Source organism: Melanostigma gelatinosum (assembly GCF_949748355.1).
Source record: "Melanostigma gelatinosum genome assembly, chromosome: 10".
Classification (NCBI taxonomy): Eukaryota; Metazoa; Chordata; class Actinopteri; order Perciformes; family Zoarcidae; genus Melanostigma; species Melanostigma gelatinosum.
The window spans coordinates 4,371,218-4,387,263 of NC_136643.1; the positions used below are offsets into that span (position 1 = coordinate 4,371,218).

At 43.3% G+C, this 16,046-nt stretch overlaps 1 protein-coding gene across 1 annotated transcript; it reads right to left on the minus strand.

Annotated features, from left to right (window-relative positions):
- Positions 1-892: 892 nt before the first annotated feature.
- tspan7 (tetraspanin 7) lies at positions 893-14,808 on the minus strand. Its single transcript, XM_079277337.1, has 8 exons — positions 14,674-14,808; positions 6,520-6,708; positions 6,090-6,164; positions 5,878-5,973; positions 5,154-5,309; positions 4,862-4,945; positions 4,343-4,428; positions 893-3,320 (listed from the first exon to the last, which is right to left on the minus strand). The coding sequence occupies exons 1-7, from the start codon at positions 14,737-14,739 to the stop codon at positions 4,360-4,362; spliced, it is 735 nt and encodes a 244-aa protein (XP_079133463.1). The 5' UTR covers positions 14,740-14,808; the 3' UTR covers positions 893-3,320; positions 4,343-4,359.
- Between the last annotated feature and the right edge of the window lie 1,238 nt (positions 14,809-16,046).

The window sequence follows — 16,046 nt, forward strand, 5'->3', positions numbered from 1 at the left end:
ATATAGTTAATTGTTTTTCACTTTTGAAGAGGCCTATAAGAAAACGGAACAACAACAAAAAGTGGAAATAAAAAAAATGCTTTTGAGAAAATGAAGTTGAACATCATGGCAACAGTGAGAACCACAGAATACATGAGAATAAAAAAGAGGAGGCTGGTTTTGGTGGAGCAGGAGGCAGTAGTGTTTCAAGTGTTATTCAGATTCTTAAAGTCAATTAATTCCTAATAGTGAAAGTGAAAGTGTGTCCAATTCTTGGTATTTGTCTTTTATTTTAGGAGAAAATAAAAGTTAAATTCTCGTCTTCATCCAAGCTGCAGAGTAGCAGAAAAGTATGCTGTTCCATCACTTATTTTTACCTAATTTATCCCTGCATCCATTGTTTGTTGTGTTTGTTGACAGAATCCAGGCCATAGGCTGGCCATTCACCGCATGTGCTGCTCTGTTACCCGACAACTCATATACATACCGAGCAGTCTATTTCTTCATCAACATGTTCCACATGTTGGTTGTCCCAATCTCGATAAATAGCGCACCCACCCACACAATTTAGCCTAATCTCAAGATGACTTCACCTGTAACCCAACCTCTTCTTACACTAAACCTGCAGCTATAAATATAGCTTGTCCTAGTAATGTGTGGAAACAACCCAGATTATAAAAAAAATCAGGAAAATATATAGTTTATGACGAATACATCATCTCTTCATAGCACAGTTTTATAGTTTAACCAGGGTCTCACCTTCAGAAGAATTTGGAAACATTTGAAGTGATCTATAGACCAGTAGCATTGGTAAATATATAAAACAACTGTTTAACTCAACATTTGAGAGGTACAGAGCTGTCTTCATGGTAGCAAAAAATGAACAAACACCAAACACATTTGTTATTCTGTATATTTATTGATAATAAGACCACTGATGGTGACTTTGTCAATAGCAGACAGCGTGGTGCCATTCTTTTCCAGTGTCTGGTGACCCCATGTGTAAGCAGGATGGTATTACAGTTTAGTATTTACAGCACAATATCAGTTTAGGGAAGGAGCGTCGGAAAACATACAGTCACTTCAATAAATTCACAGCTTTAAAAGCGACGAGCTTCGAAAAGCTACGACCAAATACTGACCAAAAATGAAGACAGCGGGATCCACGAAATCTAGACGCTCTCTCTCACCCCCCCCCCCCCCCCCACACACACACACACAAGGAAGAGACACACTCGAGGTTAAGGAGAGTCAAATAAAAGACAGAAAAAGCTCTCACATGCACACGCATACTGAAAGAGCGATAGAAAATCACTTGGTGTAAACCTAATGCCAACCAAACCATAATAAATACACAGCTGAAATTGAAACACCTACAGGTTGCACGTCTCTCAACAAAAACATTGGCCACAATTATTTTTCCAGTGCGAGTTTTTCCTACAAACTAATCAACCAAATACAGACTAACGGCACGGAGTGCGGAATCAAAACTGTGACAGAACATTTATACCGATTAGCTTATTAGGATGAGAAACATTACGTCATATAAATTACATTTCCCATAAATATCTACAGGTGATGATGATGATGGCGTGTTGATGCACTGCATAGGATACTGTAAATTCTAGATGAACACTGCTGGAGTCCTGCGTATCTCTAACATATTCAAACCTTTAAAAACCCAGAATCCTTGTCGGCAAAACAACAACAAGATTCTAAGTTTAAGTTGCTCTTTAAAGCTAATTCTTGACATTTTGGAATTTAGTCAGTTACTTTTAGATGAACCACAAGACAAGTCGTGAAATATTACGAAGGTGTCAGTGTGCGCCAAATGAAGTGCTTGTTGGCTCGTTGAGCAGCACATTGTACGCACAGATCGGCCAGCTGTGCGGAGGTGTGAACGTTGGCAGGACGTAACCTTCCCTCTCAATCTCTCTCCTTTATTATTCACATTTCATCTGACAGCCGGGTGTAACGCTATGAATGCCTTTAGAGAAGCCTTGTTATCCGTATGATTCTCTGCATTGCTTGAAGCACACAAATCGCTAAAATAACGGAGTGTTAGGCTTGACTTAGAGCCCGACACGGCCGGGTCACACCAGCGTTTAATACTGGATTTTTGTGGCAAAATCAATTAATTTCAATGAAAAGCCAATTTGCGCCGTTGACCGACAACAAGTCATCTTGACGGATGGATGAGCAGAACTGGCCTTTAGGGGAACAACAGAGTGGCACCACTGAGGGAGTTATTGCAGCACATAAGCTGCGTAGTGTCATCCGTTTTTATTTACCCTCCTCTGTGGGCGTACAGGATGCTCCACAAAATGGACTTTTGACAGTTATGAGACAGGAGTCGATGGTGCAACTCCGTCTTTTTGGATGAGCTGCTTGAACTTATCGTCCCGTTTACTGGAACATCAATTTCTGGTGTGACTCGGCCTTCAGTTGATTTGTTCCACAACCGGCGTTATTTATTTGGTTAGTTTTCTTTCCCCTCAAAAACCCCCCCATAAAAAATATGATTGAGTTACATTAAGTGTCATACGTGTAAGTAGGAGCAAGGAGCATTATTTTAAGTAACTGTGGGCAGTAGAGTGGGACAGGTAATCGTCCCATTTGGAATCTGTGTTCTTGTGTATTTATCCCCGGCTAAAGCTGTATTTGATACTGAATTACAATCTTAACACACAATTTACATCATAATCTGCTTTTGGGTTGGATAATCAGGTCAAGAAAACATCATGCCTTATCTACAGGTAAAAATACGCAAGTCGGCTCCCTTAAATCTCATATAAACTTAAAATATCCTCCTCAGTGCACATGATGAGTTCACAAAATGTCACGACCATAGGAATATACAATGGCGAACAATAGCAAAGTCAAATGCAAAACTAAACCTATTTAAGTGTTACTTTCAAGCCTCGGTAATGTCGTTCTGTACAAACATGTGCGGTGGTCTTCTGATGACGCTCGGTGGAGCATGCTGCAGCCGACCGAGAAGCCGAGTTCCACCCAATTCCACTTATCTGAGACCAGCGCCGCCGTCAACCCAGACAACCCCGGTCTACCTGCTCGTTGTAGGCCGCACTGATCCGAGATATGCGCTAATGAGCAACCCTCTACATCAAGCGGCGGTGGGATGTGTGGTATAGAACGCTTTGATGCAACAGCGGTGAGTCGAGGAATGGTGCTTTACAGTAAGATACATTAAGATATTACATTACGATTCACAGGCAGAGAGACGGAGGGAGGTAAATTCCAAGTCAGACGCGTGATAGTGTTTTCGGGAATTTACTGTCGTCGTGTGTCAAGGCTCTTTGTCTCTTCTTCTCTTCATCTCCCTGAATACACAAAAACACAAAGACAGAAGAATTGTGCATGAATTAAAGCACTTCACCTTACTTCTAACATCTCAATAAATTGTTAGGGCGAACATGTCAGCAAAGAGTTACCTATTTACACATCCAGCAAACACAAATCACCAGCTGTATATATTTAGAGTCATGTTTCTGGGCACCCGACTGACTTTCCTTTTAGCTCTGATTTGGTCTCTACTAACTCCTGAGGGAAATATCAGGCTCTTTAGCTGCTAAATGCTCCATTATGTTCACCAGCAGGTTGCTGACTTTGTTTATCTGCTGTTTGGAGATGGACAGGTAGTGAAGGGAGAGTTTATTTCTCTGTAATAAAAATGCTGCTGCTGTGGCTAGAAACGATGCTGAAGAGCGGGTAAAGCTGGGATAGATAACTTTGGAGAAACCAGCAAGAGTGCGCTAGATTTTGAAATGATCCAACGGAAAAACCCAGCCCTGGTTCGCCAACTCTTGTCCGATGAAAGTAGCTAGCAGCACGAGCTCTGAAAGTTGCTAAACCTAGCTGGAGAGTTGCCAAGTCAGCAACACTGACGGTCCCTCCCTTCGGGCATCCCTCCAAAGCCACTACCCCAAAATGATCAGAATGAGCGTAGACAACGGACATGGCTGTTGTTCGTCACAGCTGTCAAGATAGCAGCTTGTGGAAGAGTTTGCTGACGAGCAGTGAGCGCTCAGAGAGAAGATAGACAGGCAGGTAGATGTATTACAGTCCTGCGACAGCCACAGATACCAGATATCCTTCCTTTTTCTTTTTCTGTCAGAGCATTTGATTTATTGATCAATGTCAGAATGTAAAGGGAATTTCAACAAATACAAAAAAAAAGGTTTTATGAAATACACGACCTACCCGAGTTTTAAGTTGTTGGCTGTAAAACCAAAACACAGTGCTGAAATGAACTATAAATGAGTTCCGACACTACGAGTGACACCTTCTACGTGTGTGTGTGTGTGTGTGTGTGTGTGTGTGTGCATCTTTAAGTGTCTCCCACCTGCCACCTCACATCAGCTAAACCATCTCATACTGATTGGCTGTGATGATCCTGGACAGACAGCAGGCCAGCAACATGCCAATCAGCTGAAAGACAGACAGACAAGGTTTTTTTTGATAATTTCACATTCGGGGTTAAAAACAACATTTGAATTGCCATTTTCTCAAAAATCAAAACGTCATTTCCTGTGAAACCTTCTGATTCCTGTTGTAAGAACGGCCGTGCTACAAGTGTCTCCTTCCTTCATCTAGCTTTGTTACATGCTTGTTTAGAAGGTACTTTAGAGGTACTTGTTTCATGCAATGGGTCTTTTTTTGGCCATGTGTCATAGCAGGAAAAGCACAGGTGTTACTAATGACATTAACAACAGATCTGTCATGTCCAAAGGTCCCAGTAGGCCACGCCAGTGTGATTGATCTTCTTAATGAACATCATTTAAGAGTAATAATCCTTTATTGATGCTTTATTTGCACGTCACCACCTGCAAACCCTGAACTTTTTTGTTTTTTCAAGTCTTACCTGCGAGAAGGCGATCCCAAACGTCACTCCCGCAATAATGGCCATGTTGGTCTCCATGAATGAAGTGACCAGCTCGTAGCAGCCCTGAAACAAAGGGGGCAGGTTAGTTTGCAGAGGAGGGAACGGGGTCTGGGAGAATATCTGAGGCAGGTGTTCGTGTACGGAGGGAGATGGTTTTGAAAAAGCTGAATGATTTCCCCATCAGAGTATTGATACAGTCACCTTCTGGCCGGTGAGAGTCATCGACTACGGCACATGAAGTACTGAGCAGAACAATGCGTGGCGAGCTGACCTGGTGGTAGACTTTGCTCGGGGCTAGAGTTGCATTGCGGAGGTCATCCGGGTTGCAGTCGGAGGAGTTAAAGCAGCAGCTGGCGGGAATGCCGTTGGACGGGTAATACACACTGCCAAACCAACTGGTGTAGTTATACACTCCGCAGCAACGCAGCTAGAAATATACAGATGAGAACATTACTCATTGTCAAAAAATCCCATGTGAAGACCAAAACATATCTCTGAATAGTTTACGACTGACACTCGGCCCCTGTTGCTTCTTATTGAAGACATAGATCTTTAAAAACAAGTCACAACAAATATAGAGTTTAATAAAAAAAATATAACTGAGCACTGTAGTCTTCAGCAAGCGCTAATCAAACAGCAGTAAGTAAAAATAATATACCATAATAATAATAATAAAGATTGCATTTATTGGGGACTATTTTCAGCTGTGGATTCATAAATATTTCATTTATTAATTAATAAACGGCATGACACAGACAAACAAGCTATATTCAGCTTTGGCTACAAATATACAGGCAACACCTGTAAGTAGCATGAACTCATTTAAATGTTTGTCTTTTCATGGGAAGAAAAAGAGTGTGTTGATCTGGTGTAATCCTTTAAAAAAAAAGAAGACAAAAAAATCGAACTTCAACATTCACGGTTGTGTTTTGGTTGGCTGCCGATGCAGCAGCTGTTTCACCTCGATGGTATGGTGTCACGGGGGCCGGACTCACCCGGTGCTGCAGGTTATCCACGGCGCGGCTCGCCTCGTCCTCGGCGTTGTAGTTCAGCACTGCGTCGGTGTACGTCCTGTGAAAGGTCCCCTTTATCTGCGGCGCGCAAACACACACACTCACCAGATCAGGAAGCACGTTAACGGGCGCGAGAGTGCTTTGCACAGCTCTAGCGTTAGACTTGTTGCCAAGTGGTGAGTTGCATTGCTGACCTCATGGCGAAACACAAATCCAGAGATCCCGGCCACCAGCTCGGCGAGGAAGACGAGCGACAGGAACATGGCATACTGCAGAGAGAGAAGAAGGAGATTTGCATAGTTTGCATGATAACCCTCTGCCTAAGTGTGTCATTTGCCTCTGCTTGCACACACACACACACACACACACGCACACGCACACGCACACACACACACACACACACACACACACACACACGCACACACACACACACACACACACACACACACACACACACACACACACACACACACACACACTTGACCACCATTAACAGAACAAAGCGTCCTGCAGCATCTATTGGATTTCTGATCCCTCTTTATAGGATAGAGGTCAGTCATTATTCCCTTTATCATGTGACCTGAGGGCTAATTAACCAGCATCCCCCCCCCCACAGCGTCTCACCAGCTTCAGCATCCATGGGCTTCCTCTGCAGGTGGCGAAGCATCCGAACAGGCCAAAAACGATGATGACGGTGCCGGTGCCGATGAGGACGTACGGGGCGTTGGTGGAGTTGTCGGCGATCAGAGAGATGTACGGGCCCAGCATCAACTTCCCCCATACTCCCACTGCCAGCAGGATGGCTCCTGTTATCTAGAGGGCGGTGGGGGGAGGTTGGAGAGATGGATGTAACAAAAGAGAGAGAGCACAGGGAACAGAATGAAAGCCAGGAACGGGCCTTTATCTCTGCACTTCGTCGGCGCGATTACAATGCCTGTGTTTTAGCAGCCGAGGCGAGGGGGGAGGATGAGGAGGAGGAGGAGAGAGAGGATCACGGTGGAACAAAAAAGGAGCAGAGCAATTAGAGCGAGAAGGAGGAGGAGACGGCAGACAGACGACACTAATTTATCTGCCGCTCGGGATGGCAATCACCTGCTTCGTGAATATGCCTGCGCACATACACACACACACGCACACACACACACATGGAGAGGAAGAGAGAGAGAAAAAGAGAGCGGACATATCAAAGAGCCTCTTTGAACCGAGGCGAGACGCTTCCTCCTGTTGCGCCGATCTTCGCATTTCAAATGAGGGGCTGCGGGATGAAAGAGGGCGTTGTGCGCGGCAGCTGAAGCGGCGTGTGGCTCAGCTGGGTATGTCTCACTGGCACTGGGGTGTGGAGCGGCTGCCTGATGATCAGTGAGGGGGGCCAACTCATCGTCCTGACCTCCCCCCTCCCCTTTCCAAGAGGAGGCTGCTCGCCGTCCTGCTGCCAGGCCCTCTGACTAGAGAGGGAGCAGAATGCCTCTGTGTGTGAATGTGTGTGTGTGTGTGCACCCTGAAACCGGCTCTCAGCAGGAAATGAGCCAATGTGACTGCGACGGCAAGGACTCCACCAGTGTTGCCCTCTGATTAAAAGTTCCCTCTCAGCAATTAGTCAAGAATGTCCTGAGGCTTCACGTTACATTAAAAAAATACAATAACACAGAAGTGATTCACGGCTGTATATATATATATAATATTTCTTTGCATGCTCTTAGGCTGCCATGTTCCCTCTCTGACCGTAGCTTAAACAAGCCTCTGCTGGTAATGACTGTGTTAACACAATGCACACTTTGCCGCGCCTGGCAGGGTGTGCACTTAATGACAGATCATCAGTGTGTCCTTTGACTGCTGTAGTTTCCGAGTGTCCTAGATGTGGTCGCAGTCTAACCACAAAAATAAGGAGTCCTTCAGACTTAGACTCGGGCTGGGCCATATGACCAACATCTTGTATCATGGTATGTCATTTTGATTCGGACATTTTGGAAATCTGGTTATTCAATCAATAAACATTCAATATAAAATAACCACATGGTTTTGTACACGCTTGTGTGAATTAAATACAAATGAAAAGTACTTTGAGTACTTTATATTTGTCAAGTATTACTGTGAGTAATTTATCATTTTATTACGAACTTTACTGTCAAATAATCCGATTTTTCAGAGAAATTTGAGTAAGTGTGTGCTTGTTATTATCAATTTAGACGATGTAATTGTGTCTCCTCATACAGCGGTTCGTATGATATTCCACTCATTACATGCATCCGGCCTTTTCAAAATAATCTTCCATCTTCACAGGAAACAACTTAGTGAGGTTTAGGAAAAGATCGTGAAATACTTAGTGAGGTTAAGCAACAGAACTACTTGGTTAGGTTGAGGAAAAAATGAACTCGGGAAGCGATGTTACGTGGCAAATAAATCAACGTTGACTGCGGCCTCTTGCAGGAAAGACAAGTGTTTGTGAGACCCATCCATCTCCCTTCTGCCGCCCTGTGTGGGCTTTTGAGGTCTTCTACTTCCTCGTTCATAATTATGTGGAGAACATATGAAATCATGTCGGAGGATATCTTCGAATCACGGCACGTTTTTTTCCGTAGGAATAGCTACAGACGCTGGATAATACCAGCCTGAACAGGATGTTGATATCTTGATGTATATGAATACGTCACCGTATGATTATAAATGATCACATTGAATTATCACCGTGATCTAAATGGAACACAGTGAGAGTAGTTTGAGAATGTCTACCGGCTGTGTAACACGGCTCGACTTGATCGTGTGTCATGCAGACATCCACACATGAATTTCCATGGCAGCACTATGACACGCGAAGATGATGAGTCTCAGCTGAGGGTGAAGTGATAAGAAGGGTTACAGTGAGGGAACACACACACACACACACACACACACACACACACACACACACACACACACACACACACACACACACTGGCAGCTCCTGAAGGAAGCATGAGCGAAGCAACTAACGAATATTTTAATTATTGTTCAATCGTTTGGTCTCTAAATGGTCAGAATAGTGTCAAATAGTCAAAAATGACCATCAAATTGTTTCCACCAACGGTCCAAAACCCAAATATATTTAGTTAACTATCATAGAAGATTAAAAGAAACCACACTAAATATTTACAAAATGACTTGTGGTTAAGTGATCATCAGAACCTTTGTAAGTATTCCACAATATTGCCAGAGTATTTATCTCTTTGTGTTTGTAACTCAAAGATGTAGCTGCGGTTTCTATTACGTAAGCCAAACCTGTAAAAATGGCCGTCATTGACAAGTTGTGGGCAGTCGGATGTGAGCTAGATACATCCTCAGTGGCACGACGTTTGATGGAGCTGAACCACATGGTGAGGACTGAGAGACAGTAGATTGTCTCTTTAAAGAGTTGTCTGTTCAGCGTTTCTGTGACCTCTTCACCTGAATCCTCCTGCTGTGGTTCCCTCTGCTGCTGGAGCTGCTGTGTGCACCAGCCACAGGCCTGCCAGTCTGCTTTCCTATGGGATGCAATTTCTCAAGGTGTTGAGTTACATGTTATATGAACATGTATCATGTGAATCATCACATATTGTACGTATGCATTAATACTCAGGTACTGAGCTGCTTTTCACCTATTTAGAGAGAAAACTGGTGCGCAATCCTCATTTGATGCAACAAGAGCAATAGGAGCTTGAATCAATGTATTAAATGCCTTTTGCTTGTTCCGTAGAGTAAAAACTAAGTACTGGTGCTGTGTGAGTGTTCTACCGATGTCATTGTCTGTTGATTGGATTGGCACAACTTAAAGGGACAGTACACCCCAAAATCATCTGTGGGTAGCTGTAAAACCTAAGCTGACGTATTATCACCGACTAATAAGATGGTAATATTTGTAATATCGCATATTTCAAAGTTGATATAGCAAATTCACTATTTTCACATCCAGCAGACACGGATCAACATGAGCATTGACTTTGGTGCTGAGCGGCTCATGTACAGTTGCTTTGGCTGGAAACAATGCTGAAGTTGTGGCTTTAAAACCAAAGCAATGAAACTTTAGAGTTGAAACTGCAGAGGTGTTTGATAATTCTCTGTGGGATCTTCATTCATGTTATACACTTATCTGAGCTGTTGTTAATGTGAGGACATTGATTCGTGGGGCTTTACTTAATCAGAAGAGCGAGCCGTCTCAGGTTGTTCTCGACCTTTATTCAATATTAAATACAGACCTAGTTATCCGTAGCAAATATTATATACTATATATTATTACATACAGAATATTAATTCAAAGATATTCCTCTCACGAATGAATGGCTTTAATAGTGAAAGTGAAGAAGTCTGTTTGGAAGGGATGGACCTTCAGCTCTTATTGTAAGTGGCTTTAGACTAGGCATGAGAGCTATGAATGAAAGCACCTATCACAGGACAATGTCACTTTAGATCAAAATATTTATGTATATTCCGACAATATGTTATTGACTCTATGTTATAAAGTAGAACAACTCATTTTTTTCCAATTGCTTTTCGCTTGTGGATCACTGGGTTAGTTCACATCTCGAGGCCATATTTACTCAATTAATTGATCAATTGTTTTGTCTAATGTAGAATTGTGTAGAAAGGTGACATCTGTAAATGTCTTCGACTATATTCAGTTTACTCTCACGTACGACAACAAAAAGCACCACATCCTCACATTTGTGAAGCTGGAACCAGGAAATGTTTGGCTTTTTTGCTCACAAAATAACGATGATATGATTATCAAAATATTCATACATTCGACTGGTGGCCGATGACTTGATTGGTCGGTAATGACGCCTCCTGTTTCTATTAAAAGCGATTCCAGCAGCCGGAGCGGGCTGTCATTTCAGAGAGCAGTCCTCCAGGTGACCATGTACTTACTGTTTATGGCCGACATCATCAGTAACAAAATGTCTCGCCCCCCCTGAGAGCCGCCGCCGCTGCATACAAATAACAGATCGTTTTGTCATTGCTAAAGTCTTCATTTCGAAGCCAACGGGGGAAATTAAGTCCAATGAGGAGGGGCAAGTCATCGAGCCTTCATGTGTGCTGCTGAATCCCAAACAGGCCCCATCCTCCTCCTCCTCCTCCCTTCATGTTGTGTTTGAAATTCAACGCCAGGCCGGCCACCCTGGTTACAGCACAGAGTTTAAAACAGGTCACCGCTCTTCCCTCTTCCCTCCTCCTCCTCCTCCTCCTCCACAGGCCCAATAAAGCAACAGAAGGCGCGATGACAAAATATGCTGGCGAGGACACGACACAGACTCCACCACCTGCTCTGCATGTAACTGTCCCGCGTGGAGAAGACGTTGCTATTCGCTCTTGAGATGTCATTCGCCACGACAAGCCGATGGCAGTGAGGGCCGGGGCCCCCGACATGGAGGCCACCGCTGGCGAACCTCTCTGGCAAAGACAGCCGCGAAGCTGTGAGACACTTTCTGCACTCTGAAACCCGATGCTGTCGATGGAAGGCGCTCCAATCCGGACTAAATATAAAAGTTGGTATCAGTGACGGCGGCACATGTCTGCAATGCAGGCAGACACGCGCGGCACAGTTCTGCTTTCTAAGCCTCGGAGAACACAGAACCGTGTGTCCACCGGCACTCTCTTCTGCCAATGTCCGGGGTTAGTTTAGGGAAAAAGGGAAAGTACTCTGCAGGTCCTAAATACATTATGAAGCAACTCAACAACATTGCTGACAATATCTATTGATCACAAAAATGCATGCGAGTATTTATTATGGACAACCTAATAACTACCCACATATACATGTATGTATTAGCCGCTGTTGATCTGGCACATTGTAATCATGCGGCAGCAGTGATGTAATTAATGGGAAAGAGAATGTGATTTAGCTGATGAGCGCACTAATTAGTGCTCTAAATAGAACTTCCTGGATAGTGAGTAGGGAGTAGTGAATGAGTGAATGATTTAGGATACAACCATGGTTTTCCAATGGTCCTTTCCATTAAGAACCCGTTTCATCCAAAGAACCCTTTTTGGAAGAAAGAGCTCTTCAAGGACTGATGAAAGCATGGACGTTAAAGGATCCTCCAAGCTGCACAGCTCCAAAAAGCAGTGCTTGTGGACCATGATAGTTGTGGGTTCTGCTGTAGTCCACCACATCAGCCCCCTCCCTTTAGGAACCTCATGAACCCTGGGTGGGTTCTAGATGAAAGCATTGGAATAAAAAAGGGTTCTCGGTAGAACCCCCTGGATGGGTCCATGCTGGCACACAACACTGCACAACATGTACCCTGACCCTTTAGGGGCCTCATGTGGCCCAAGGCTGCTGGACGTGGTTCACATGGCCCAGGGTAACCTGTTAAACTAAAACCATGGTTAGGATGAAGAAATATCTATTGGATGTAAAAGGGAGTATAAAGAGGTTCTTGGTAGAACCCCCTGTTGGGGTTCTAGATGAAAACCTTGGGATATAAAAGGGATCTCGGTAGAACCCCATGGGTGAGTTGTTGTTGGCACTGTTAGAAGGTGGAAATGGCTAAAAACCCAGAGAAGGTTCCGGGTGGAACCATTCAGAAGGGTTCTCTGTAGAACTTCTCATAGGGGGTGCTGGGTGGAACCTTTCACAGATGGTTAACAAATGGGAGCAAATGTATTTGGGTTGAGAGATGCTTTCTGAAGTGACCTGCTGGCTCACTTACTACAATGAGTTTTAATTACAGTGAACATATGAATCTATTCTTCATATGAGTGTTGTTTTATGATACTGTTTGCTTGCTCAGTATTACAGCGTTTTTATGAATTTCAAATCAGCTTAAGACCTTGGCGAAACAATCCTCCAGAGGTATTGATTGAACTCGTTGGTATAACATGAGGCTTTTGTGCTGCTGTGTTCTGCGTGGTACTGCAGGGCTTAGCTAGTGTTTCTGCTCAGTGTGTAAAGGTGGACCACGCAGAGGACACGTCCACCCCATGCAGCAGGGCACGGCTGCAGGACAAAAGCAGCATACGAGGGAAGAAGAGAGGTAGTCCACACTGATGTTTGCAAGATCCTCACGAAATGTTACGTGTTCTTAGTTCACATGGATGTTTGTACGTCAAACAAGCTTGGGCCTACCTCTCCTCTTTTCTTTGAGGACAAAATATTGGAAACACTCGCAACTATTTTGATAATCATTTTAGTCATTTATCAAGTTTCATGGATCCAGCTCCTCAAATGTGAGGCCGTGCTTCTTTGTCTCGTCTTACATCATAGTGCACTGAATATCTTTGGGTTTTAGACTGTTGGTCAATTAAAAACACACACATTTGTAGACTTCTTTATCGGCTTTAGAAGATTGAGATCAACATTTTTGTAACAATTTTCTAATCCAAAACAAAAATAATCTTGACATTAACTGTCATTAGCAGCTCTACCTTTAATACAATGCTGCATTAAACACAACCACAAAGTAACGTTTTGTAAAGTAAAGTAAACATGTTGTGTGTAGTCTACACATTAACTGGACATTCAAAGTAAAGTATTTATACCAGGTATCCACATAACATGGTTCAAGTGCAGTGGTTAAAAGTACAATAACTCAAGAACTGTATACAAAGTATCATTTTGAGGTACTTGAGTATTCCCATTCTTTACTTTATACTGCTACTCTGCCAATATTGGATTTTTTTACTCCACTACATTTATCTGACAACATTAGCGTCTAGTTACATTGCAGATATTATCCTGAAATAATATTATTTCAGAATAAGCAACAGCGTATAAGAAATATAAAAAATATGCCCCAATTCAACCAACTGCAACATCAAAGGTGATTCTGACACATTAATGCATCGATAATTATAATCCAGTAATATGAAATGAGGCAGTCTGCATAATGAGTAGCCTACTTTTACTTTAGGTACTTTAAGTACATTTTGATGCTAATACTTACTTTTGCTGAAGTGAGATTTGGAATGCAGGACTTTTACTTGTAATAGTGTATTTTTAAACGTTTACACTGTTATTGCTACTCTGGACCAGCAAATACATTAAATATGACTTCCATCTTAATGCACCGGTGATAATCATCACCTCAATTATGCTGGAAAATGAGTAACTTTACTTTAGACACATTTGGTGATAGTAGCTACTTCTGCAGCCTATTAGAATGCAGGACTTTCATGAATAATGAAGTATCTTTCTCCGTGGTATTTATGCGTTATTTATGAAATAAAAGATCTGAGCACTTCTTCCAATACTGGTCAAGTGTTTTTGTTTTTCTGGACACTCAGTTGAAGGCAATTAAGAGCATTTTCTACCGTGTTCCCATAGGAATCAATGTGTTTTCTTGTTTGTCTGCGTATCTGTGTGGGAATATACACAAAGGGTGCAAGGTCCCTTTCAGAAATGTATAGCAGCGACCCAAAAATGTACATTACGCGTTAAGAAAACGGTGCTTCAACCGGGGCCTCATCACAGACGAGGCCCCTAACGTCGGGTCTCTCATCAGACACCGTTAAATCGTGACGTTACCGTCCACCTCCGCGCTAACTGACAACAACCATGGCGCTACGTGCGCTCGGTGTGCGCTCCGCTCCGCTCCGCAGCCCAAATATGTGCAACCTGAGCACAAGTTACAAAACGCAAAGCGATTAAAATCCACATTTCAAACGCAGAGTGAAGACAGCGACTTTTCATTTTGCGATATATCCGCACAACAGCACCGATGCCGTCGATAATGCTGCCGCTGCCCACCCCTTCACCGAGCACACCCCAAACACATCAGGGTGGATTAGTCATCAGAAACAGTGAGAGGACAGAGAGAGGCTACGTACCCAAAAGACGAAGGAGTAAACGATGAGCAGCGTTTTAAGGCAGGTGATGACCGGTTTAGTCTCCATTGTGGAGCGTGCGCTAGACCCCACTGTGCTTCTGAGGGAGTGGGAGGAAAAACACGTCTCTGCGAAGTATCGCAGTGCAACCGTGAGCTGATGCAGCCACCCAGCGTCACCGGAGACGCGCAGCACGTTACATTATCATCCGGTTATTTAGTGCGGAGCGATAGCAGCGGCTATTGCGGAGAAGACGCAATAATGCGATTTAACAAAAGCACGATGAAGGGTCGGCAAGGTGCTGTGTGAGAAAAGCATCGGTAGAAAGTAACGAAGTACATTTACTCAAGTACCTACAATGTAAGGTACTGACCGTGATTTAATGCGCCGTAATGCTTCGTGGAAAACACGATATTATTATTATTATCCGACTGATTATTTTGACGTAATGTATGTTATTACATGATGGAATGTAACGAAGTACTTAAAGGTACATTTAAAGTATTTACATCCCACTTTATGCAGCAGTCGTACATTACATACATAAATACAGATACATACATCAAATACATACATAGTCAGATATATATGTCTATATACATACATACATAGGATTGCATGTTTTATAAGCAAAACCCTTTTATCACCAAGTACTTAGTATGCAGTATTACTAGATCTTCTCACATGAAAACACTCAAAGAACCTAAAATTGTACTTATGTACAATAACAGAGTATAACTTCACTTCCACCACTGTATACATTTAAAGTAGTCCACCCACAGTGTAACACAAAGTTTGAATTCTAACCCCCAAAAGAAAGACCTAATTCTTATGAGGCCTTACTGACCGGTGCCATCCGGGTCTCTCTGGTGCTGAGGACTAAGTCTCCGTCCCCTGTAAGCACGTTAAAAAAACACACGCACCACTTTAAAGACTCAAACTCTGCATCCACCTGTCTCACCTGCTGGAGTCCTGGTTCTCCAGCATCTTCAGGCCCTGGAGGACGTCTTCACCATGTCCCGAGCCCACGCTGCAGTGAGACCACATGGAGCCCTGAAAGGAGGTCTAGGGAACTCCAGGAGTCACGGACATGATTACAGGTCAAACACATTCAGATTGATCAAAGGACAAACGGTCAAGAGGTATTTGATCATTTGAGCACATGGAAGAGTTCGGTGGACCATTTGTCGGACATTTGAAAAGTAGTAAGAGGGTGAAGCGTGCGACAGAAGAAACGCAGAACAATAAAGGAAGTATGACGGAGTGCATCTCACAAAGTCTGTCTGACATCCCTAAAGGGTGCACAGTGTAGGTTTCTATTTTTACCAAAGACACACAGACAAATCAACACACAGAGTCCCTCAATTACATTATAC

Bases quoted from the DNA above. Each gene is read 5' to 3' on its own strand.
- tspan7 (XM_079277337.1), bottom strand. From the start codon at position 14,739: ATGGAGACTAAACCGGTCATCACCTGCCTTAAAACGCTGCTCATCGTT. The intron at 5,310-5,877 runs GTGAGTCCGGCC...GTATATTTCTAG, and splicing joins TGGATAACCTGCAGCACCGG to CTGCGTTGCTGCGGAGTGTA. The intron at 4,946-5,153 runs GTCAGCTCGCCA...CCTTTGTTTCAG, and splicing joins CGAGCAAAGTCTACCACCAG to GGCTGCTACGAGCTGGTCAC.